The sequence below is a fragment of the Alexandromys fortis genome, unplaced genomic scaffold (genome assembly GCF_014885135.2).
Source record: "Alexandromys fortis isolate MF-2015 unplaced genomic scaffold, M_Fortis_MF-2015_v1.1 scaffold_325, whole genome shotgun sequence".
Lineage (NCBI taxonomy): Eukaryota > Metazoa > Chordata > Mammalia > Rodentia > Cricetidae > Alexandromys > Alexandromys fortis.
The window spans coordinates 372423-392017 of record NW_026068211.1 but is presented as its reverse complement, the minus strand read 5'-3'; the positions used below and the strand labels follow the sequence as shown (position 1 = coordinate 392017).

The window sequence follows — 19595 nt, the reverse complement described above, 5'->3', positions numbered from 1 at the left end:
CCCAGCTGTGCAGTTGCTTCTGCATTGCCATGACCTCAGTCCCAGACAGAAGCAGCTTAAGGGATGGGGGATTTTATCTCATCGCTGCAGACTGGGAAGCAAGACAGTGGACAGAAGTGAGAGACTAACCTTTGAAGGCCTGTACCCAGAAACTTCTGTCGGCCAGGTCCCACCCTTAAAGGTTCATAGCTTCCCACAACAATGGCATGGAGTCTGGAAGTCACCATGGTTGGAAAAGTGCCTGCTGCTCAGGCAGGAGAATCTGCGTTTGGGTCCCCAGAACCCACAGGAAAGCTGAGCATAGCCACAGGCATCTGCAACTCCAAAGCTGGGGCTAGGGCTGAAGGCAGGTTGATCCCCAGAGCTCATTGGCTGGCCAAAAACCTTGTCTCAAAACAGTGGAGAGTAATCAAGAAAGATACCTGACACCAGCCACTGAGCGCTCTCTCTCTCTCTCTCTCTCTCTCTCTCTCTCTCTCTCTCTCTCTCTCTCACACACACACACACACACACACACACACACACACACACACGAGTGCAGAGTGCAGTCAGCTGGAATGGAGCAGATAAAAGAAGTAGGATGATGAATTTGAAGGAGCAATAAAGCTAGGAGGAAAACTGAGGCCTAGAAATGGAAGCAGCCAGTGCTGCAGGCCCTGTAGCATCAGGTTCTGGACCCGCATCCCAAAGCAGATACAGTCAGCTCAGCTCAGTAGGGCACTTTCTTCAAAGACACAGTCTACCAAAACTCACTGTTGGTTGCTTTTCTCATTTGTCTGAAAGAAACAAGGGAGGAAGGGTTTCCGGAAGCAGTCTTGCGTTGTGTACTTTGTTGTAAGGAGCGTCCCTGCAGGCTGGACAGAGATTGCAGGGCTGTCTCCCCTGCTCTGGACCCTGCACACTCATGATCGTGGATCATAGCAGCTGACTCATCCGCGGGAGGTCAGCGCATCCACACTTCACTGTCTTCTTGTGGTGCTGAGGGCGAACTCAGAGCCCTGCACATTCTAGGAAGTCCTCCCCAACCCAGCCACACCCCAGTTCCTGAAGCCAACCAGATCCGCCTGGCCTCTTCCTCACTCCGAGGAAACAGCAAAGAGTCTCTCTTGGACTGGCTGAGCCACCTGGAAGAGGTTTAGACCAACTGAGGACACTCGCCAACATGCTGAGCTGGCTGCAGGTTCCCTGAACTGACACCCATGCTGGGGTGGACTTTGGTGATGCAGCTGCCGTTGAGTCATCTCTTCTCCTATTAGTGACCACAATAATACTCACTGGTTCACCAGCGTGGTGTCCGTACTGTCACGGGCTCCCATCTGGGGTGAGTAAACCGTGTTGCACCTCCCCAGGAAAAGTTTGTCACACAACGTCTACAGAGATGTTTAGGATGTTTAAAAACCACTACCTTAAGATGGGCATGTTGTAAGGTCTGTAATTAGTCAGCCCTTGGGAGACAGAGAAGGGAGAATCTGGAGTTCAAGACCAGCCTGGGCAATTCACTGAGACCACATCTCAAAACAAAAGCAAACCCAAACAAACAAAAGGTAGTGATAATATCAAACCTGATTGTGCCAGCCACACCCATTGATTAAGCCCTGTGGCTCACAAAGGACAAACTCAATCAAAACAGACGTCTGCTAATAGAAGGGACTTGTTGAGAATAAAAAGGGGTCCAGCCCGAGAGAGAGGGGGATGAGAGGGGAATGAGGATGAAAAGCATCCGGATTCATTATATACGTGCATAAAATTTTCAATAAAAGTAAACATTAAAGTTTGTTAGTGATGGATACGTAGCTTAATGATATGCTAAAGGTGAATGATACAGTTATACTTAAGTGAAGCCGTCGTCCAGCAACATCCATGATCGGTATTCTGTAAAAGGTATTTGCTGCCAAGCCTGAGACCTGAGTTTGGTTCTGAGACTCTCCTAGTGGAAGGCAAGAACCCAGTCTCTTGAGGGCTTGTCGTCTGTCCTCCACACACACTCCTCCCAACAACTAAAGAAATAAATGGGGGGCTGGAGAGATGGCTCAGAGGTTAAGAGCATTGCCTGCTCTTCCAAACATCCTGAGTTCAATTCCCAGCAACCACATGGTGGCTCACAACCATCTGTAATGGGGTCTGGTGCCCTCTTCTGGCCTGCAGACATACACACAGACAGAATATTGTATACATAATAAATAAATAAATATTAAAAAAAGAAAGAAATGGGGGGGGCAGGTGTAGTGGTGCCTGACTTTTATCCCAGCACTTGGGAGGCAGAGACAGATAGATCTCTGAGTTTGACGCTAACCTGGTCTACATAGTTCTACCAGGACTATACAGTAAAACCATCAAAATGGGAGGAAATGTTAAAAACTTCATGGCTCCTCAGTGCCCCCTTGTGGGAACCTGGCTCACTGCTGCTCCGTGGTCCTTGTGTTGATGGCCTCCAAGGGAAGCTGACCCTGACTCCTAGCTTGCAAATGGCCTCTGCTCTGGCTGTGAAGGATGAGTCCCAGGAAATCTGAGGTACTCTAGATTTCAGTGATAGAGACTCCCAGTGCCCACATCTAGGGGGAGGGGGGGCTGATGACATCACTGGTGCTCATCATAGCAACTGTGCCCTGCCAGGGAGCTAGGTGCACAAGAGACTTGGAGACAGTCATGGCTGGGTTTGGGGCCCTAGCAGGCTGCTGTGAAGTACTGCAAATTTAACCCTGAGGATGACCTGACTCCATCAGCTCCTGCTTTGACAGGAGGCCCCCCAGTGAAATTTCTAGTCTCCCTAGTTGGGGGTTCAGTCCCCAAATTTGGAGTACTTTCTTTTATCCAGTCCATAGTGGTTCAGGGATGAAGCCACAGTCCCTTTTGTGGGGGTGGGGATGAGAGAAAGATTAGTGATGCCTATTTCTAGTATTCGTTGTTGTTTAAATGCTGAGGATCGAGTTGAGAGCCTCACAGAATGCTAGGTAGGGAAATCTACCACTGAGCCACACCCCAACCCCTCACTGGGGGATTCTAGGCAGGGGCTCTACCACTGAGCCACACCCCAACCCCTCACTGGGGGATTCTAGGCAGGGGCTCTACCACTGAGCCACACCCCAGCCCCTCACTGGGGGATTCTAGGTAAGTACTCTATTACAAAACCATCAGGTCCCCAGGTTCATTTTACTTCATTGTTTTGGATTTATTTTACTTTATGTATATGAATGATTTTCCTGCATGCATGTGTACCATGTATATGCCTGTTGGGTCCACTGGTGCTGGAGTTAAGGATGGTTGTGAGCTACCACATGGGTTCTAGGAATCAAACCTAGGTACTCTGTAAGAGAAACAAGTGCTCTTAACTACTGACCTATCTCTCCAGCCCTGGTTAGTGTGCTTGTTTGCTTGGTTTTGTTTTCTTGAAACAGGTGTTCTCTGTGTAGCCTTGACTGTTCTAGAACTTGCTCAGTAGATCAAGTTGGCCATGAACTCACAGGGGTCTGCTGCCTGTGTCCTGATTAAAAATCGTGAGCCACTACCACCAGGCCCGGTTTTTGGTTTTGGGTTTTTTTTTTTTTTTGTATTTAGTTTGTGTGTGGGCACATGCGTGTCATGGTGTGCATTTGGAGGTCAGAGGACAACATGTGGGTCTAAGGATCGAATTCATGTCATCAGGGTTGTGAACATACACCTTTCCCAGTTCATTTGTCTCACAGCCCCTCTCATCCTGAGACAGGTCTTACTAAATTGCAAGGCTGATTAGGGTCTTAAGATCCTCCTGCCTCAGTCTTCCTTGTACCTAGGCTTGCAAGCAGCCTTCCATGCCTGGCATCTTCTCTTCCTCCACACCCTGCTTCCTGCAAAGGGCTATGGGACTTGGAAGTGGCTCCATCTTGTTCTACATCTGGATCTGTGGGCAGCAGGAGACTATATGCCACACTTGATGTAGCTTGAGCATATGAGACTTCAAAGCCCACGCACAGTCACGCTCTTCTTCCACACTGCCTGATAGTGAGGCTAAGCATTCACACACAAGAGTCTGTGGGGCCATACCTATTTAACCACCACAGGGAAGGATTGTAAAGATGGTGCAGCAGTTTAGAGCATTGGCTGCTCTTACAGAAGACCCGGGTTCCATTCCCAGTACCAACATAGTGCCTCACAGCTGCCTATAATTCCAGTTCCAAGGGATTTAACATCTTTCCCATTTTTATTTCAGTGGTCACTGCATACACATGGTTCATGAACATACATGGAGGCAAAAACATTTATATTAAAAACAATTGGTGAGGGACTGGAGAGATGGCTCAGTGGTTAAGAGCATTGCTTGCTCTTCCAGAGGTCCTGAGTTCAATTCCCAGCAACCACATGGTGGCTCACAACCATCTGTAATGAGGTCTGGTGCCCTCTTCTGGCCTTTTTAATAAATATTTAAAATAAATAAAAAAAAATAAAAACAATTGGTGAATACAGGATGGAAGTAGTCCGAGCTGTAACCCTCTGGCATGCCCTTGGTGACCTGCCAGCCTTTGCATACCAAAGGTGTCACAATGCCAGGAAACATCGCTGCCTGTTTTGAGTGTCTGGGGGACTCACTACACCCAAACCACAGCACACCCTCAGCGTAATGCCACATAGCCACAGGCAGAGGGCAAGGAGGAAGACTCACTGGGTGAACATGGAAACTGCCTGGTCATCTCACCCAACTCCACACATAGAGATGTTACAGACACCTAGGACACAGACCCCTCTTTCCAACCATTCCAGTATGCCATTAGGATACACGGACTCATATTTCTGGATGGGAACTCACACAGGGCAAACAGCCTGGGACACACCTCTTCCTGGTGGTACATTGTACTGCATCTGACCAGGGTCACACTCACAGTGGCTCTAGTTGCATCGATCCCTCCAAATAATGGGAGGGTCAGCTTGTCACCACATGCTGTCTTCAGACAGCTGACTCCCACCCTGAGAACCAAATCTGACCTCTCCACCCTCACTTTGGTTCCACTACCTGTCCCCTCTGGGAACTGCCACTCATACCTTAAGGGTGTGCTGATTTCTTCCCCCAGGAAGAGGTATTTTTAGGTGCAATTAACCTTCCACCCTGTTTTCCTCCTTCTGGGTGGCCCATCAGACCCTGCTAATTAGGGAGAATTAAGTAGGAGTCATTTCCAGCCACTGAGAAGATGGGGGTTGGTAAAGCAGCTCCACCCACCTTTTCTCTACAACTAGCTAGAGTCTAGCCAGAATCCCACAGTCCCCCCGGCCAGCTGCTGAGACCCTTGACTGTGTCAGGCCGACGAAGTGAGTCTCACTGTTGGCAGAACTCAGATTTAGTAATCTCCCTTCTCCTGGATCCAACAGTGAGTGGCATGGAGGGTCGGGATGGTAGTCCTTCCAGCTGCCCATCCATCCTTCATCCCACTGCAGAGCTCTGGGGACTCTGGGGAGAAATAAACTCAACTTACCCAGTCACAAGACCAATGTCACACCTGTGAAGCAGTTCGTGTTAGCTAATTGTAAATCATTCATTCTTGTTTTCTTCTGTGTATGTGTGCATGTCTCTGGGTGAATGCTGTGTGTGTGTGTGTGCAGGTTTCTGTGGGGCCAGAGAGAGTGCTGCGTCCCCTGGAGCTGGGGTAGGGAAGGCTGTGAGCTACCTGGTGTGGGTGCTGGGACACACACTGCCCAGCACTACTTTAGAGACTCTCATTTAGGTCTTCGTCCATAGCCAGTCTGGGTCAGAGCTCACAATCCCTCCTCTGGCTCCAGAGTGATGGTGTTGCTGGCATGCCCCACCAAACCTGGCTCTATGTCACCTTTTTAAAATATCCAAGAATTTTGGAGTTTTAGTTTTACGTGGTTATTTTGCATGTATGTGTTCTGTGATGGCTGTTCTTGATTGTCAGCTTGACTATCTCTGGAATGAACTACACTCCAGAAATGGACGGCACACTTGTGGTCGGATCTTGAGGCAGGAAGACACATATTTAGTCTGGCTACACCTTCTGCTGGAAGCCTCTGTCAGGACCATGGCAGAAGGAAAGGTGGCCTGGTCTTTCTTCACTGCTTACCCTCGCCTTGTCAGCCCGTCCACTCCTTCACTGGCATTGGGTCTGCTTCGGGACACCCAGCGTTGTGGGATTGAACAACCACTCAATTCTTAGGCGTTCCATTCACAGCTAGCTATTGTTGGGTAGCTGAACTGTAGCCTGTGAGTCATTCTAATAAATTCCCTTCACACACACACACACACACGTGTGTATTTATGTGTATATGTATATATATTCATTCCATAAGTTCTGTGACTCTAGATAATCTTGACTAGCGCAGGTATTTTGCATTTATGTCACATATGTACACCACATATGTGCAGCACCTATGGAGGCCAGAAGAGGGTGTCAGATTTCCAAGAACTCGAGTTACAGATTGTGGTGAGTCACCATGTAGGTACTGGGAATGGAACTCAGGTTCTCTGGAAGAACGGCCAGTGCACTTAGGCGCTGAGCCATCAGCCAAACTCCTATTTTATTTTTTAATAATGTATTTAATTGTTGTGTGTGTGTTCTTACAAGTTCGAGTTGCACACTGCAAGTGCGGAGGTCAGAAGATAATTTGTGGAAGTCAACTCTCTCCTTCTGCCATGCTGGTATCAGGGAGTAAACTCAGTTTGTTAGGTTTGGTGGCAGCTCCTCCATCCACTGAGCCATCCCACTGGCCCTTTGTTCAGTTCTAATCTCTGGGTGTTATCCACCTCTGCACCTCAGGAAGTTGTAGAAGTCAAAAGACTGCCTCTCCCTGGGGGATTCCAGGCAGGGCTCCAGCACAGAGCTGCTCCCCCAGCCCCTCACTAGGGGTTCTGGACACCAATTCTAGTATTGACACTGTCCCTGCTCTAGACTCTTCCTCATCATGAAACAGAACAGCATAGCAGCAGTCTGGTGGACAGCGACTCTTACTGTACAGTGCGTCCACAGCTCTATGCACCTACGGGGCCATTTTCTGTGAGGGGCTTGAGCTTGTATGGGTTGGTGTCCACAGGGCACCTGGAACAGACCATCCATGAAGCTGGATGGAGCTGGTCACTTTCCTTAAGCAGGCGCTCAGATCTGAGCACCCTGGCTCTGCACGCAGTTTCATGGTGTCTTGGGGGCAAGTATCAGACTGACCCTGGGGTTTGTAGGCTTCGGTGTTGGGTTCCACGCTGACATGTCCGTGCACTGCCGAGTCCGCGGGGCTGCTGGAACTGGCCACCCATGCAGAGACTCGAAATGTTTCTAAGGTTTGTATGCTTCCTTCTGAGAACCTCTTCGGCATTTATTTCGCAGGGAGAGCTCCCATTGGTGTCATGGCAAGCATGTGGAAGTTAGGGGCTGCTTTCAAGAGCTGATTCTCTCCTTCCACTGTGTGGAGCTTGTGTATTGAAACTGTTGTGTCTTCAGACTTGGTGGTCAGGTGATGGGACTTTAACCCCCTGAATCTTCTCAGCAGTTTTGGTCTTTATGCTCCTCTCTACAGGAAGCCGTGTGTGTGTGTGTGTGTGTGTGTGTGTGTGTGTGTGTGTGTGTGTTAGGGAGCAAGTGGGAAGAGTCTGTTCTTTCCTCCCACCATCTGGGTCCTGGGGCTCACACTCAAGTCACCAGGCTTGAATACGAGCACCTTTACCCAATGAGCTATTTTGCTGACCCCTGTGACCACTTTTAAAGTCTAGCTGTGCCTTGTATAAGAGGGTACACAGAAGCATGATGACCCCAACAAGAGGAAATACTTTGAGCCACAGAATTTGGGGGCAGTTTGTTACACAGCAGCATCTAACTGATGCGTGTGGTATTTCAGAGCAGGGATCGGGAGAAAGACCCAGTGACTGTTAGTGTTTGTGATTCTTCAGTTTCAAATTACCATGGACTTGAAATCTTAGAGGACAAATGAGAATTTTGATTTAGATTTTTAAGACTTTATCATTAAAAAAAGAAAAGTAGAAGAATGTCAGAGAAGGGAGGTGGGGAGGCAGAGGGCAGGAGGATGGAGGAAACTCTCCTAAACTTTGGATGCAGGTGACCCTCTTTCCATGACCACCCTTGCCAAACCCCAAACCCTTCTCTGTCCTAGATTGGGGCCCCAGACACCATCTTCTGCAGACCCTGGCCCAGTTCTCAGCTCAGGTCCTGGGCAAAGAGAAGGACAGAAGGGTGCAGGACCTGGAGGTTCTGTCTTTGCCCTTGAGAGGCCCTCAAGAGGGCTCTTGGGTCCCCAAGCCTCTGGGGGCCCTAGGGAGGTAGGCGTTGAATGGGAGTGGGAGCTTTGGAGGCAAAGTCCTGAAGCCCAAGGACCAGCAGGAACCAATTAAGTACAAGGCTGGTGGTCACAGTCCAGAGGCTGAGGCCTGTGGGAGGGAAGATAGGCCAAGTCAGGAGGTCCTGCATCGGTCCTTATGCTAGGTGAGTGAGTAGATGGGTAGATGGATCCTGGATGAGTGGATGGATGTATGGATGGATGAATGGATGGGCAGGCAGACAGGTGAGTGAATGGGTAGATGGTGAGATGGATGAATGGATGGATGGATGGATGGATGGATGGATGGGCAGACAGGTGATGAATGGGTAGATGGATAGAGCATCTTCCCACCAAGCTTGGAAAATTCTCATTTCAGGGACCCAGACTGGGACTACTCTAGTTGGGTCCACTGCTGGAGTTTAACAAAGTTTGTTAAAGTTTGACTGCCAATCTCTAGACTTCGGACACTCACCCTCCTTTTGACCCCAACCTCTATAGGTAATGCCACTCTCCTTCTAAGTTCAGGTTCATCCCCATTGATCCTGAAAAGCAAAGAGAGGGTCAGTGAGCCTTTCTGCCCACAGATGCCCTAAGACCTCCTCTCCCCTTCTGTTACCCAGGGTCTGTCACCAGGATCAGATGAGTCAAGTGTTTAAGAAGGTTCTGAGTAGGGGCACATGGCTTTAATCACAGCACTCGGGAGGCAGATGCAGGCTCTCTGTGAGTTTGAGCCCACCCTGGTCTATAGAGCGAGTTCTAGGACAGCCAGTGCTACACAGAGAAACCCTGTCTCGAAAACCAGAGAAGGAGAAGGAAGAGGAGGTGGAGTAGGAAGAAAGGAAGTAGGAGAGGAGGAGGGATGGAGGAGGAAGAAGGGGAGGTGGAGAGGAATAAGGAAGAGGAGGAGGGGGCAGAGAAAGAGGAGGAAGTGGAGGAGGAGGGAAAGAAGGAAGAGGAGGAGAGGAAGAGGAGGTGGTGATTGTTCTGCTCTTTTAAGACAAACCAGTCTCTGATTCGGTTGAGCCTGGAGGAACTGGAGCAGGCCTGTGGTGTTATCTTCTGTGCCAGGTGTACAGGCGAGTCATGACTTATTCATGAGCTGGGTCTAGCAGCTGTGTTGTGAGAGGTGGAGCCTGGTACGGAGAGTGGTTTAGCATAGATAGGGAACTTACCTGGTGTCCTAACTGTCACTTGTGGCTGGGTCTCTGTGTAGCCTGTCATGGGCTGGCCCTCAGGGTTGAAAGATGCACCCTGCCCTAGGAAAGGGGATGGGGTATATGGTGAACCCCAGGAGGTCTACAAAAGTGTTGGCATGAAGACAAAGTTTCAGAAGTCCTGTGAAAGGGGCTGAGGCTGAGGCCCGGAAGCTCCTCAGAGTGGGCTGGGGTACAGGCAGAGGCCCAGGGGCCCTTCAGAGAGTTTCAGTGAGATAGACCCACTGGAAGTCACAAGAATAGGGTTGGAGCTGGATGGGGAGATAAATGCCTTTAACCCCAGCATTTGAGAGGCAGAGGCAGGCAGATCTTTGTGCATTCAAGGTTGGCCTGGTCTAAGAGTGAGTTCCAGGCCAGCTAGAGTTCCACAGTGAGACCCAGTCTCAGAAATAAAATAAAAAGTTGCCAATACTTATAGAAAAGAGCCCCAGGAGTCTAGAGAAGGGAGTTGGGGCTCAGGTGGAATTACAGAAGTGCCAAGAGGGGACCAAGGGTACAAGATGCATTTCAGGAAGCCTGAAGATGTTAGAGCACAGACTGAGGCACAATAGGTCTGGTCCTACCTGGGATTGGAGGAACTTCCTGCCCTTTGGTGTACCTGTGCGGTTGGACTGGTCAATCATGGGTTGTACGATCCGTCTCCGGGCATTAATAAACCTGGGAAGTGTCAGGGGCAAGAAAAAAGTGTGAGTAAGTATCCGTGGGGTCGGATAGTCACCAGAAGAAGGGACAGCAGAGGCAATCAGCATCTGGGCTATGGAGCTCAAGGCTCGGGAAATGGAGTTTCAGGACCACGGACAGCTCTCCGCCCAGCCACTCACCAGTTGTTCACCTGCAGGATGGTGAGTCCCGTGTCCTGGGCCAGCTGTTTCTTTTGCTCTTCTGAGGGGTACGGGTGCTGCAGCCACCAACAAGAGTCATTCTGCCTGCCCCACTGCTGTTGGCTCCCTAAGGTCTAGCCTTGGTGCATCTGGTCCCCAAGGCAGGAGGAGGGTAGGAGAGCCACTCTCCCTCCTTGGTCAAGGAAGCCAAGCCCCAACCAAGTCTTGGCGATTTATTCCCATCCCTACCTTTCACAGCAATGAGAGGCAATTTGGCAGGAGGGGACTCACAGGCGGAGGTTGCAAACAGTCCCACCCACCCAGTCCTGCTCAAGGCGTCCCACGGAGTCCCTCCTCGTCTTCTCCCCCTTCCACTATATATTCTCAGGTGTACCTTCTACCCTCAGGTTTTTTTCTGTAGCCCTGGGTGGCCTCAAACTCACCTTGTTGCTGAGGATGACCTTGCCTCCCAAGTGTTGTGGTTACAGGTGTGGTTCACCACATCCTGTTTATGCAGCACAGGGTGGAATCCGAGACTTCCTCATTCTAGGCCAGCAACCCACCCAGTTTAACTACAGCTCAACACCCCCCTTTAGAATTGCAATTATATTCTCATTCTGTGTGTGTGTGTGCATGCATGGGGGATCAGAGGACAACTGCAGGAGCCGGTCCTCTCCTTTCACCAACTGCGTTTCAGGGACCAAACTTAGGCTCTGCAGTCCACACCTCATCAGACAAACTCTTGTGTGGTTTGAACAGGGAGGAATCCTACCTAGCCCGGGTTGTCTTCAAACTCAGAATCCTCCTGCCTCGGCCTTCTGAGTGCTGGGATTGCAGGCTGAGCCGTCATTTCCCACTCTAAGGTTCCATTTTTCTGTGTCCATCTTCTTCTGTCCTCAGACCATCCATCCCATCACTGCCTTCCTCCCACCAGGCCCTCCCCATATCTGTTTTTAGCCTCTCCCTGTCTGCTTTTCGGTCTCCATCCACAAGGCAGTATGGTGGATGGAGTTAAGGCTAGACTGCTTGCACTTGAACCTGTGTCTGGCTGAGTGACCTCAGCAACAGGACATCCTCATGGAGCATCCTGCTGTGGGTGGTGGGTAGATGATTGATGGGTAGTTGCGTAGATGGATGGCGAGGAGGGACTGCTGGGAATGTTCACCTCGGGGTGGCTCTTGGTTGGGGCTTAGCTTCTGGGATAGTGACTTCCCTCTCTCCATGCCTGCTTCCACCCAGTCTGAAGGCTCTCACCGAGAGATGCTGGAACAACCAGGCCCTCATGATGTTGGTGGCCACTTTGGGGAAGATTCCCCTCTTCTTATTCCGTCGACGTTCCAGGTCCAGCTCCTCATCCTCGCCTGCAGAGCTCGGAGAGGCTATGCTGGTGTCCAGCCCATCTCCTGGGGAGGGGGACATGCCCAGTTGATGGTGGGAAGCAACAGTGGAGTGCGGTACCCTCACCCAAGACACCAGGCTGCAGCCGTTCCCCTGGATGTCCTATAGGAAGCCTAGCCTTAATCCTCAGAGACACTCCCAAACTTCCTCTGTCTTAGACTCACCTTGGTCACTTGAGTTGTCCCCACTCTGGGAGGCCAGGCCTCCACTGGATGGACCCGGGGTCCCCAAATGTACAGACCCACTGTCCTCATGGTCTCTGATCCATGTATTGTTCTAGGAAACAAGAACAGAATGTCAGTGAGAAAGCCCAGGGAGGCCAGTCCTTGTAGGTCACACCTGTCCCTTCCTGACTGTGCTCTAAGGTGAGTCACTTCGCCTTTCTGTGCCATTTTCAGCTGGGAGATGGACGACAATAGCAGCCCTGTTGTTGGTGCAAGAAGTGTGTGATGAGCTCACTTGTGTGAAGGTGTACCATGACTGTCAGGTGAGCTCACTTGTGTAAAGGTGTATCATGACTGTCAGGTGAGCTCACTTGTGTGAAGGTGTACCATGATTGTCAGACAGGCTAGCACAATCTACAGCACACCCATGTCTGATACCCTCAAGACCAGAGATACTTGATATTTCAGACCTCACACTGAAAGCCAGGCATGGTGATGCCCATTAGACCCAGTGTTCAGCGGGCTGAGGTAGGATTGTCATGAATCCCAAGGCAGCTTAGCTTACAGGGTCGGACCCTGCCTTGAAAGATCAATAAATGAAGTGAACAAAACAAACAAGCAAAATCTTTCTCATTCTGAGCCAGGATACTGGGGGAGTGGGTTTCCTATTCACCCCCAGCAGGAGCAGGGTTCTGCCTTAGCACCAACCCCATTAACATGCCCGGCAAATCACATGAATATTAACTAAGTGGAAAAATACAGGCTATAAATAGCCGCTCATTAGTTCAGGTTGGATTTTTTTTTTTTTTTGCCAAGGGATTTGCACTAAACTTGTGAAGAAAAATTCTTGTTTCCAAATGTGTTGTGTTTTGCTCAGTGCTGGGAACAGATCACGAAGTATCCTGCATCCTAGGCAGGAGCTCTACCACTGATTCCCACACCAGCCCCTCACTGGGGGATTCTAGGCAGGGGCTCTACACTGAGCCACCCCCCAGCCCTCACTGGGGGATTCTAGGCAGGGGCTCTACCACTGAGCCACACCCCAGCCCTCACTGGGGGACTCTAGGCAGGGGCTCTATTTCTGAACCATGCCCCCAGATTGCTTTCAGAACTTCATATAAGGGGGTGCGGGTACTATTTTTGTAGGCCTTTTTTTTTTTCTTTGAGATGGTGTCAGTCTGTAGATCAATCTGGCCCGAAAACTCACTGTGTTGTTCAAGATGGCCTCAAGCTCACAGTGCTGCTCCTGCCCCAGTCCTCAGGATTCCGGACTTACAGGCCTGTGCCACCATGCCATGCTTTGTCCTGAAACTCTCGTGTATGATATAGCGGAACATAATCTCTCTGAGTGTGAGTGCTGTTCCTCCAGACTCCCAGGTGGCAGCACTGCCAACAGACAGGGTGTCACTGTGTGTGGCTGTTCTGGGTACTGTGGGGTGACTGTGGTGGCCAGTATCAGGCTCATACGGCTGCAACTGATTGTGGTGATTACAGCCCTTTTCCCCTCTAGTTTGTGACACAATTCGAGAGTTGTGTTGTCTGTTTTTAAAAATACTTTCATCTATGTATTTAGTGTGTATGGGCATGAGTGTGCCGTAGCATGTGTGTGGAGGTCAGAGGGCAACTAGAAGGGGTTCGTTCTTTCCCTCCATCATATGGGTCAGGGGGCTCAAACCCAGGTTGTCAGGCTTAGTATCAAGACGCATTGCTCACTGAGCCTTCTCACCGGTCAATGGATTGCCTTCCAGGTTGTGGGTGTGGCTAGTGTGGATATGTACGTATATGTATGTGTGTGTGACTCTGAGGGGACATGTGTGTGTGTGTGTGTGACTCTGTGGGGACATGTGTGTGTGACTCTGTGGGGACATGTGTGTATGTGTGACTCTGTGGGGACATGTGTGTGTGCGTATGTGTGTATGTGACTCTGTGGGGACATTGTGTGTGTGTGTGTATGTGTGTATGTGATTCTGTGGGGACATGTTGTGTGTGACTCTATGGGGACATATGTGTGTGTGTGACTCTGTGGGGACATGTGTGTGTGTGACTCTGTGGGGACATGTGTGTGTGTGACTCTGTGGGGACATGTGTGTGTATGACTCTGTGGGGACATCTGTGTGTGTGTGACTCTGTGGGGACATCTGTGTGTGTGTATGTGTGTGTGACTCTGTGGGGACATGTGTGTGTGTGTGTGTGTGTGTGTGTGAGACCTGTCCTTCGAGCATATGGAGACGTGTAAAAGTCAAGTCTGAGCAGGGACCTCCCTGGGAGGGATACCCAGTCCTCTCATGCAAGTTTCCCTGAGCACATTCATGTGGCAAGTCTGGGGTCAAAGAGGCTGTATGTGTGTGCATGTGTGCACTTGTGTATGTATCTGTATGTGTGCACATGTGTGTTGAAGGTCTGGAGTCTTGGTTAAATTCTCTCTACCTTATATACTGAGACAGGGTCTCTTGATAAACCCAGTGCTCACCCATCCAGCTAGTTTAGTCTGCCAGCTTGCTCTGTGTACCTGCCTCTGCCTTCCAAGTGCTGGGATTGTGAGTCAAGCTATCAGACTCACCCAGCATCCTCGTGGGTGCTCTGGATCCAGACCCAAGTTCCTAGGCTTGCACTGTGAGCACTTTACTTATTGAATCGAGGGTTCATGAGACTCCTGTGTGGTAGTGTGTGGGTGTACCCCGGGCTCTGGAGTTGTGCAGTGTGCCTGTCTCTGGGTTGTGCCATTGCTGGATGTGTTGAGAGCATGTGGGTGTGGCCGTCACATGATTTTTCCAGTCGAGGTGACTTGGGATCCACACAGCTACTACATATGTAACCGTTGTCTGGTGTTTTGAGCCAATGGCTCTTTATTTACCTATATTTTTAAGTCTACACAGACGAATATGAGGCCATGTGGTTGGCTCCTGGGCAACATGGCATGTGTGCACATGCCTGCAGCCCCAATCGTTAAGTGTGATCAGTCTGTGTCCAAGTGTGACCAGATCTGAGTTTGTCCAGCAGTGCCTAGAGCTGTTTGGTTGGCTCCATCAGAATTAGCTGTGTGGCGGTGTGTGCTGTGGTTATCCTGAGAATGGCAGTGTGTGAATGACTGTCGGGTCTGTGCTACTGTCTCGCGGTTGGGGCTTGTTCCAGGAGGCTGAGGAGGACTATCTGTGCCTAACTTATGCTGGTTGTATAGGGAGTGCCTGTGCTGTGGTCCAGCTGCATCTGTGTGTTGTTGTGACATGGGAGTGTGAGTGCGATGCACACTCCACGGCAGACACTACCGAGGTGTTCTGGTATGAAGCGTGCCTTCCTGCTGTGTCCATGCCCACCTGTGGTTGCCAGGAAGTGCCTGGTGGCCTGCTGATGCCCACCTGGTCTGGGAGACTGGGGCAGGAGGCTGCGTAGTCCTCAAGGTCCTCCCTGCAGCCACCATCCCGATCCTCGATCACCAGGTCTATGGGCATCTTCCCCTTGAGGCAGGTGATGTAGCGATGACAGAAGTTGTCGCACAGGTCGTGGACCTGGGAGGGCAGCGGGGTACTGGGGGGGCCACCCGGGGGAGCTAGGGCTGGGGTGAGCAGCGTGAGGGAGCATTCTGCTTCCACTCCAGTGGGGAGTAGGGGGAGGGGGTTAAGAGGGAAAGGGGTAAGGCAGGTGCAAGTGAGACACCCTCACCTTCTCCAGCTCCAGCAGGTGGAACCGGAGTACCTGGATGGCCTGGACCATCTGCAAACAGAGGAGGAAGGAGGAAGAGCAGCTAGGTGTGGAGGCACACACATGGGATCCTGGCATCTGGAGGGGCTCAGGCAGGAGAATTGCCAACAAGGCACAAGGACAAGGCAAGTCTGAGCTACATAGTGGGTTCCTGATCAATAGGTGAGACACTGTCTCAAAAAAAAAAAAAAAAAAGACAGAAATATCCTTGAGACAACAGCAAGAAAAGGATAGGGACAGAGGCGCAGAGAGCACCAACTGTGCCGAAGGAGAAAAAGTCAGGTGTAGTGGCTCAACATTAGGAAGAGTTTGGCTGAGGTAGAAAGAAGCGACAGGGAGAGAGCCCATCACTACGGAGCTGACCAGCCCTCTGCTCTGTTCCCACCTCCACCTTGTGAACTACACGTCCTAGAGCCCTTTGCCCGAGGATGTACTGGGTTGCCGAGAAAGTATATGTCTCACTAGCTCTCCTTCTCTCGTTTCTCCCCTGCACTTTACGGACAGAAGAGTCAGGAGGTAGCACCACTTGCCCTGGCTCCCTGGTTCATGGATCTAGAGTTGCAGAGCCAGGATTCAAGCTCTAACCACCGGGAGTTCTCACACTGGGCAGCACTCCTGGGTTTGGGAACATGGGTCAGTGGTTTCCTGTCCTCTCCCCTCAGTCAACCCCAGGAACACACAGGCGGGGAAGGACGAGGGATGGAGGACTGGCTACTGAGGGCACGCGAGGTGTGCGGGGTGCGCGGGGTGGCAAGGGGGGAAGGCCTGGGCCTCACCAGGTTGTCCAGCTCCGGGTTGGAAGAGAACAGCGGCCTCTCGGAGCGGATCTGAGAGGGAGAGGAGAGGCCAGGAAGGCGGTCTGCCTCCCGCCCACCCTTCCCTTCCTACTGCCTCCCCTGGTGCCTCATTCTGGGGCTGCCCACCTGCTTAGCAAAGGCAGCAATGTCCTCATTGAAGGAATCGGAGGAGCAGACGTCGCCACCTGGGGATAAGCCCAGTCCAGCCGAGGCCCCATCGCGGGGCGAGCATGTGGCCAGCTCGCACTTCTCAAAGACCAGGGCCAAGAGAGGGAAGAGGGGGTGTCTGGGGGGGGAACAGAAAAGTGAGCATGCACGAGGGGAAGTATGGAGTGATCGGAGATAGACACAAAGACAGAAACAGACCCCAAGAGACACAAAGGACACTGGGCAGCCCCTGCCCTGTCCCTAGACTCACTCACCCATAGATGTCATCCTTCTCTCTCTTCAAGCTGTCGCTGTCCAAGCCTGGGGCTTGGGGCTGGGGAGGTCGGTGTGGGCCATATGGCCCAGGGGCTCGGGGTACTGAAGGTGCTGCCTCTGAGAAGCTGGCCAGGGTGTGCTCTGAAATGCCGGGGTAGTGGCGCAGCTCATCATACTACGGGAGAAGGAACAAACTGGAGGGCCGCATCCTCAGGGCTCAGCCTCCTTACCCCAGACCACACAAGGAGCACTCTGGTCTCCAAGGATCCCAGCTGCTGTCCTCTTAAGTTCCAAGTGTCTCACAGAACTGTCCAAGTGGGTATGAGAATCCACTCAGGATCCAAAAGAAGGGACCCAAAAGAAGGCACCCAGGTCAAGAGATGTCTAGGAAGGAACTGATGGCTGGTAACCCTGGGAGAGAAAAGGGCAAAGAGGTGTAGAGCCAGAGCTGTAGGGGGAGTCAGCCAGGGAGGGAGAGCATGAGGGGAGGGCAGGGCCTGACAGGAGGCATAACCCAGAAAATTCACAAAATTCACCTGCATATGTACAGTCTTTTCTGGTCATTTCACAAATGTGATAGTACACTTTCATTTATGGAGTACTGGGCTCCATTGCCTGTTGCATCCTAGGCAGGGGCTCTACCACTGAGTCACACCCCAGCCCCTCACTGGGAAATTCTAGGCAGAGTCTCTACACTGAATCACCCCCTCAGCCCCTCACTGAGGGAGTCTAGGCCAGTGCTCTCCCAGGCTTGTTTGTTTTTGAGATAGTGTCTTACTTTGTAGCCCATGCTGGCCTGGAACTCAGAGGAATCCTCCTGCTTTAGCCTTTGGAGTGCTGAGATTACAGATGTGAGTCACCACACAGCTAACTACACACCTCAGAATGTCTTGACAACTTATCACAACCAATATGTAAATCTACCAAACCCATATGCACACACAGTTGGTACACACTCATGTGACATACGTGCACATATACGCTATAGGGTATGTCCCCCACAGCATGCAGGCTTAGAGCACCACGTCCCCAGTTGCCAGAAATAACCCTATACACACAGACAGACAGACAGACAGACAGACAGACAGACAGACACACCAAGTAGGAATTGAATGAATAGGAAATGGAAGACAGTTGGCACAGTCTGACAAGAGTCAATAAATACATTTGGGGGAAGGGCAACCCCATTCCACCATGCAAACAGTTCCAACCAGAAATAAGTAAGAGTATGGGGGCTAGAATTCTGGGTTCTCTTGTCACAGAATCACCAGTGGGGCAGCAGGACCTTTGATCTCCAGGTCAAAGATTGTCCTAAGTCGTGGAGAGACCCTGGCTCCAAGAGGCAAAAGGCTGGCTGGTATGAGGTCCTGTGTGCTCCAACCAACCCGGGTGCGCGGGACCACCTGTGTGGCCCTCACTCCTCTTTTGCTTCCTGGTGAACTTCTCTAGGACCCTGAAGTGAATTCACCTGCTCCCTGTTGCTCATGAAGAACCCCAGAAGATGGGGTTCTCACCTCCTGCCAGGTCCGTCTCCAACCCTCCCTTGCCCTCCGGGCTCCAGTCTCTTCCCTCTCAGGACCAAAGGAGAGTCCCTTGTCTAGTAGCCCAGTAAGATGTCCCACCCCTAACCCTAGGGTGGGTCGGAGACAACGGAAGCCTTGGGGAAGGCAGAGGGGAAAGGACAGAGTGGAGGGAGTCGGGGTGGAGAAGACCCAAGAGACAGACAGTCGGGGTGGGGGGGTCAGTGACGGGGAGAGAGAGCAACAGAGAGGAATAGAAGGAGGGGCAGAAGGGACTCTGAGGGGGCAAAAAGGGACATTTAGGGGTAGAGAGGGGCTTGGGGGCAGGACGGGCGCGGCCACCTACCCTCCGGGCCATGGGCCGGCGCCGCCTGTTCTGGACTCGGGCGGTCACGGCCGGGGGCTCATCGCGGCCGGAGGTCCCCGAGGTCCTCCGAGCGGCCGAGACCCGCTGATCGCGGCCGAGGACGGCGGCGGCTCCTCCGCTCGCGCGGGCCGGGCCTGTGTCACATCCGGAAGTTCACGCGGAGACGCTTAACCCGCTGTCCGCCGGAGCTGGGCCTCCTCCCGAGCGTCCCCTCCCCTGTCTTGTCCCTCCCTTCTCCTTTGAGTTCCCTCCTACCTCTCCTCCCCTGCCCCCCCTTTTTCCCCTGTGCTTCCCCTCTCTTTTCTCCCCCTTTTGGGTTCCAGGCCTCCCCCAACCCACCTTGGCCGTGGCCTTTGTATGTCAGATTCGCGGGGTCCTGCGTCTGGAGCTTCCCCGGGTCCCCACCCTCCCTTCTTCTTGGTCCTCTCTGCTCCTCCTTGCTCTCTCCCTGCCTGGCCGCCAGGGGTCTGCTCTAGCTTTCTGCCCCTCCTTCTCTCTTGTCATCCTCGGTCTGTCTCCTGTCTGTGAGACAGGATTCGAGCAAATGAGGTTCAGGGAAGAACTAAACTTAGATTTTAGTTTGTCATTTTGCTCTGGTTCAGTCCCTTGCCTCCCCTGGGGCGAAAAGGGCGCTGTCGGCCGAGGCACCAGTGTGTGTCTCTGTGCCCCGAAGTGGCAAAGAATTGGGTTGATGGAGCATCCCTCAGGAACAAGTGTTGCGGTCCTTCTGAACACTGCCCTCAGGAAAGTCCTTATCCTAAATGAAGCCCCTCAGCTGCTGCTCTCAGGGAATGGGTAGGACCTCCAAGCCTGTGTGTGTGTGTGTGTGTGTGTGTGTGTGTGTGTGTGTGTGTGTGGTGGGGTGTGAATCGTGGGTCTGACCCCTAATGAGCTGCTATCCGAACTGCAAGACAAGCTTTGAGTGGGGTTCTGCTCACAAAAAGT

At 51.8% G+C, this 19595-nt stretch overlaps 1 protein-coding gene across 2 annotated transcripts; it reads right to left on the bottom strand.

Moving 5' to 3' along the window:
• Positions 1-7547: 7547 nt before the first annotated feature.
• Meis3 (Meis homeobox 3) lies at positions 7548-19100 on the bottom strand. 2 transcript variants are annotated; one of them, XM_050130311.1, is made up of 14 exons: positions 18990-19100; positions 18630-18784; positions 16763-16938; positions 16467-16626; positions 16320-16370; positions 15505-15555; positions 15201-15350; positions 11845-11956; positions 11537-11685; positions 10283-10359; positions 10060-10118; positions 9420-9503; positions 8720-8789; positions 7548-8356 (listed from the first exon to the last, which is right to left on the bottom strand). In XM_050130311.1, the coding sequence occupies exons 2-13, from the start codon at positions 18639-18641 to the stop codon at positions 8740-8742; spliced, it is 1131 nt and encodes a 376-aa protein (XP_049986268.1). In that variant the 5' UTR covers positions 18642-18784; positions 18990-19100; the 3' UTR covers positions 7548-8356; positions 8720-8739. The 2 variants fall into 2 exon arrangements, with proteins under 2 accessions (XP_049986268.1, XP_049986270.1); XM_050130313.1 differs by having other exon boundaries at positions 15201-15299.
• Positions 19101-19595: the final 495 nt, after the last annotated feature.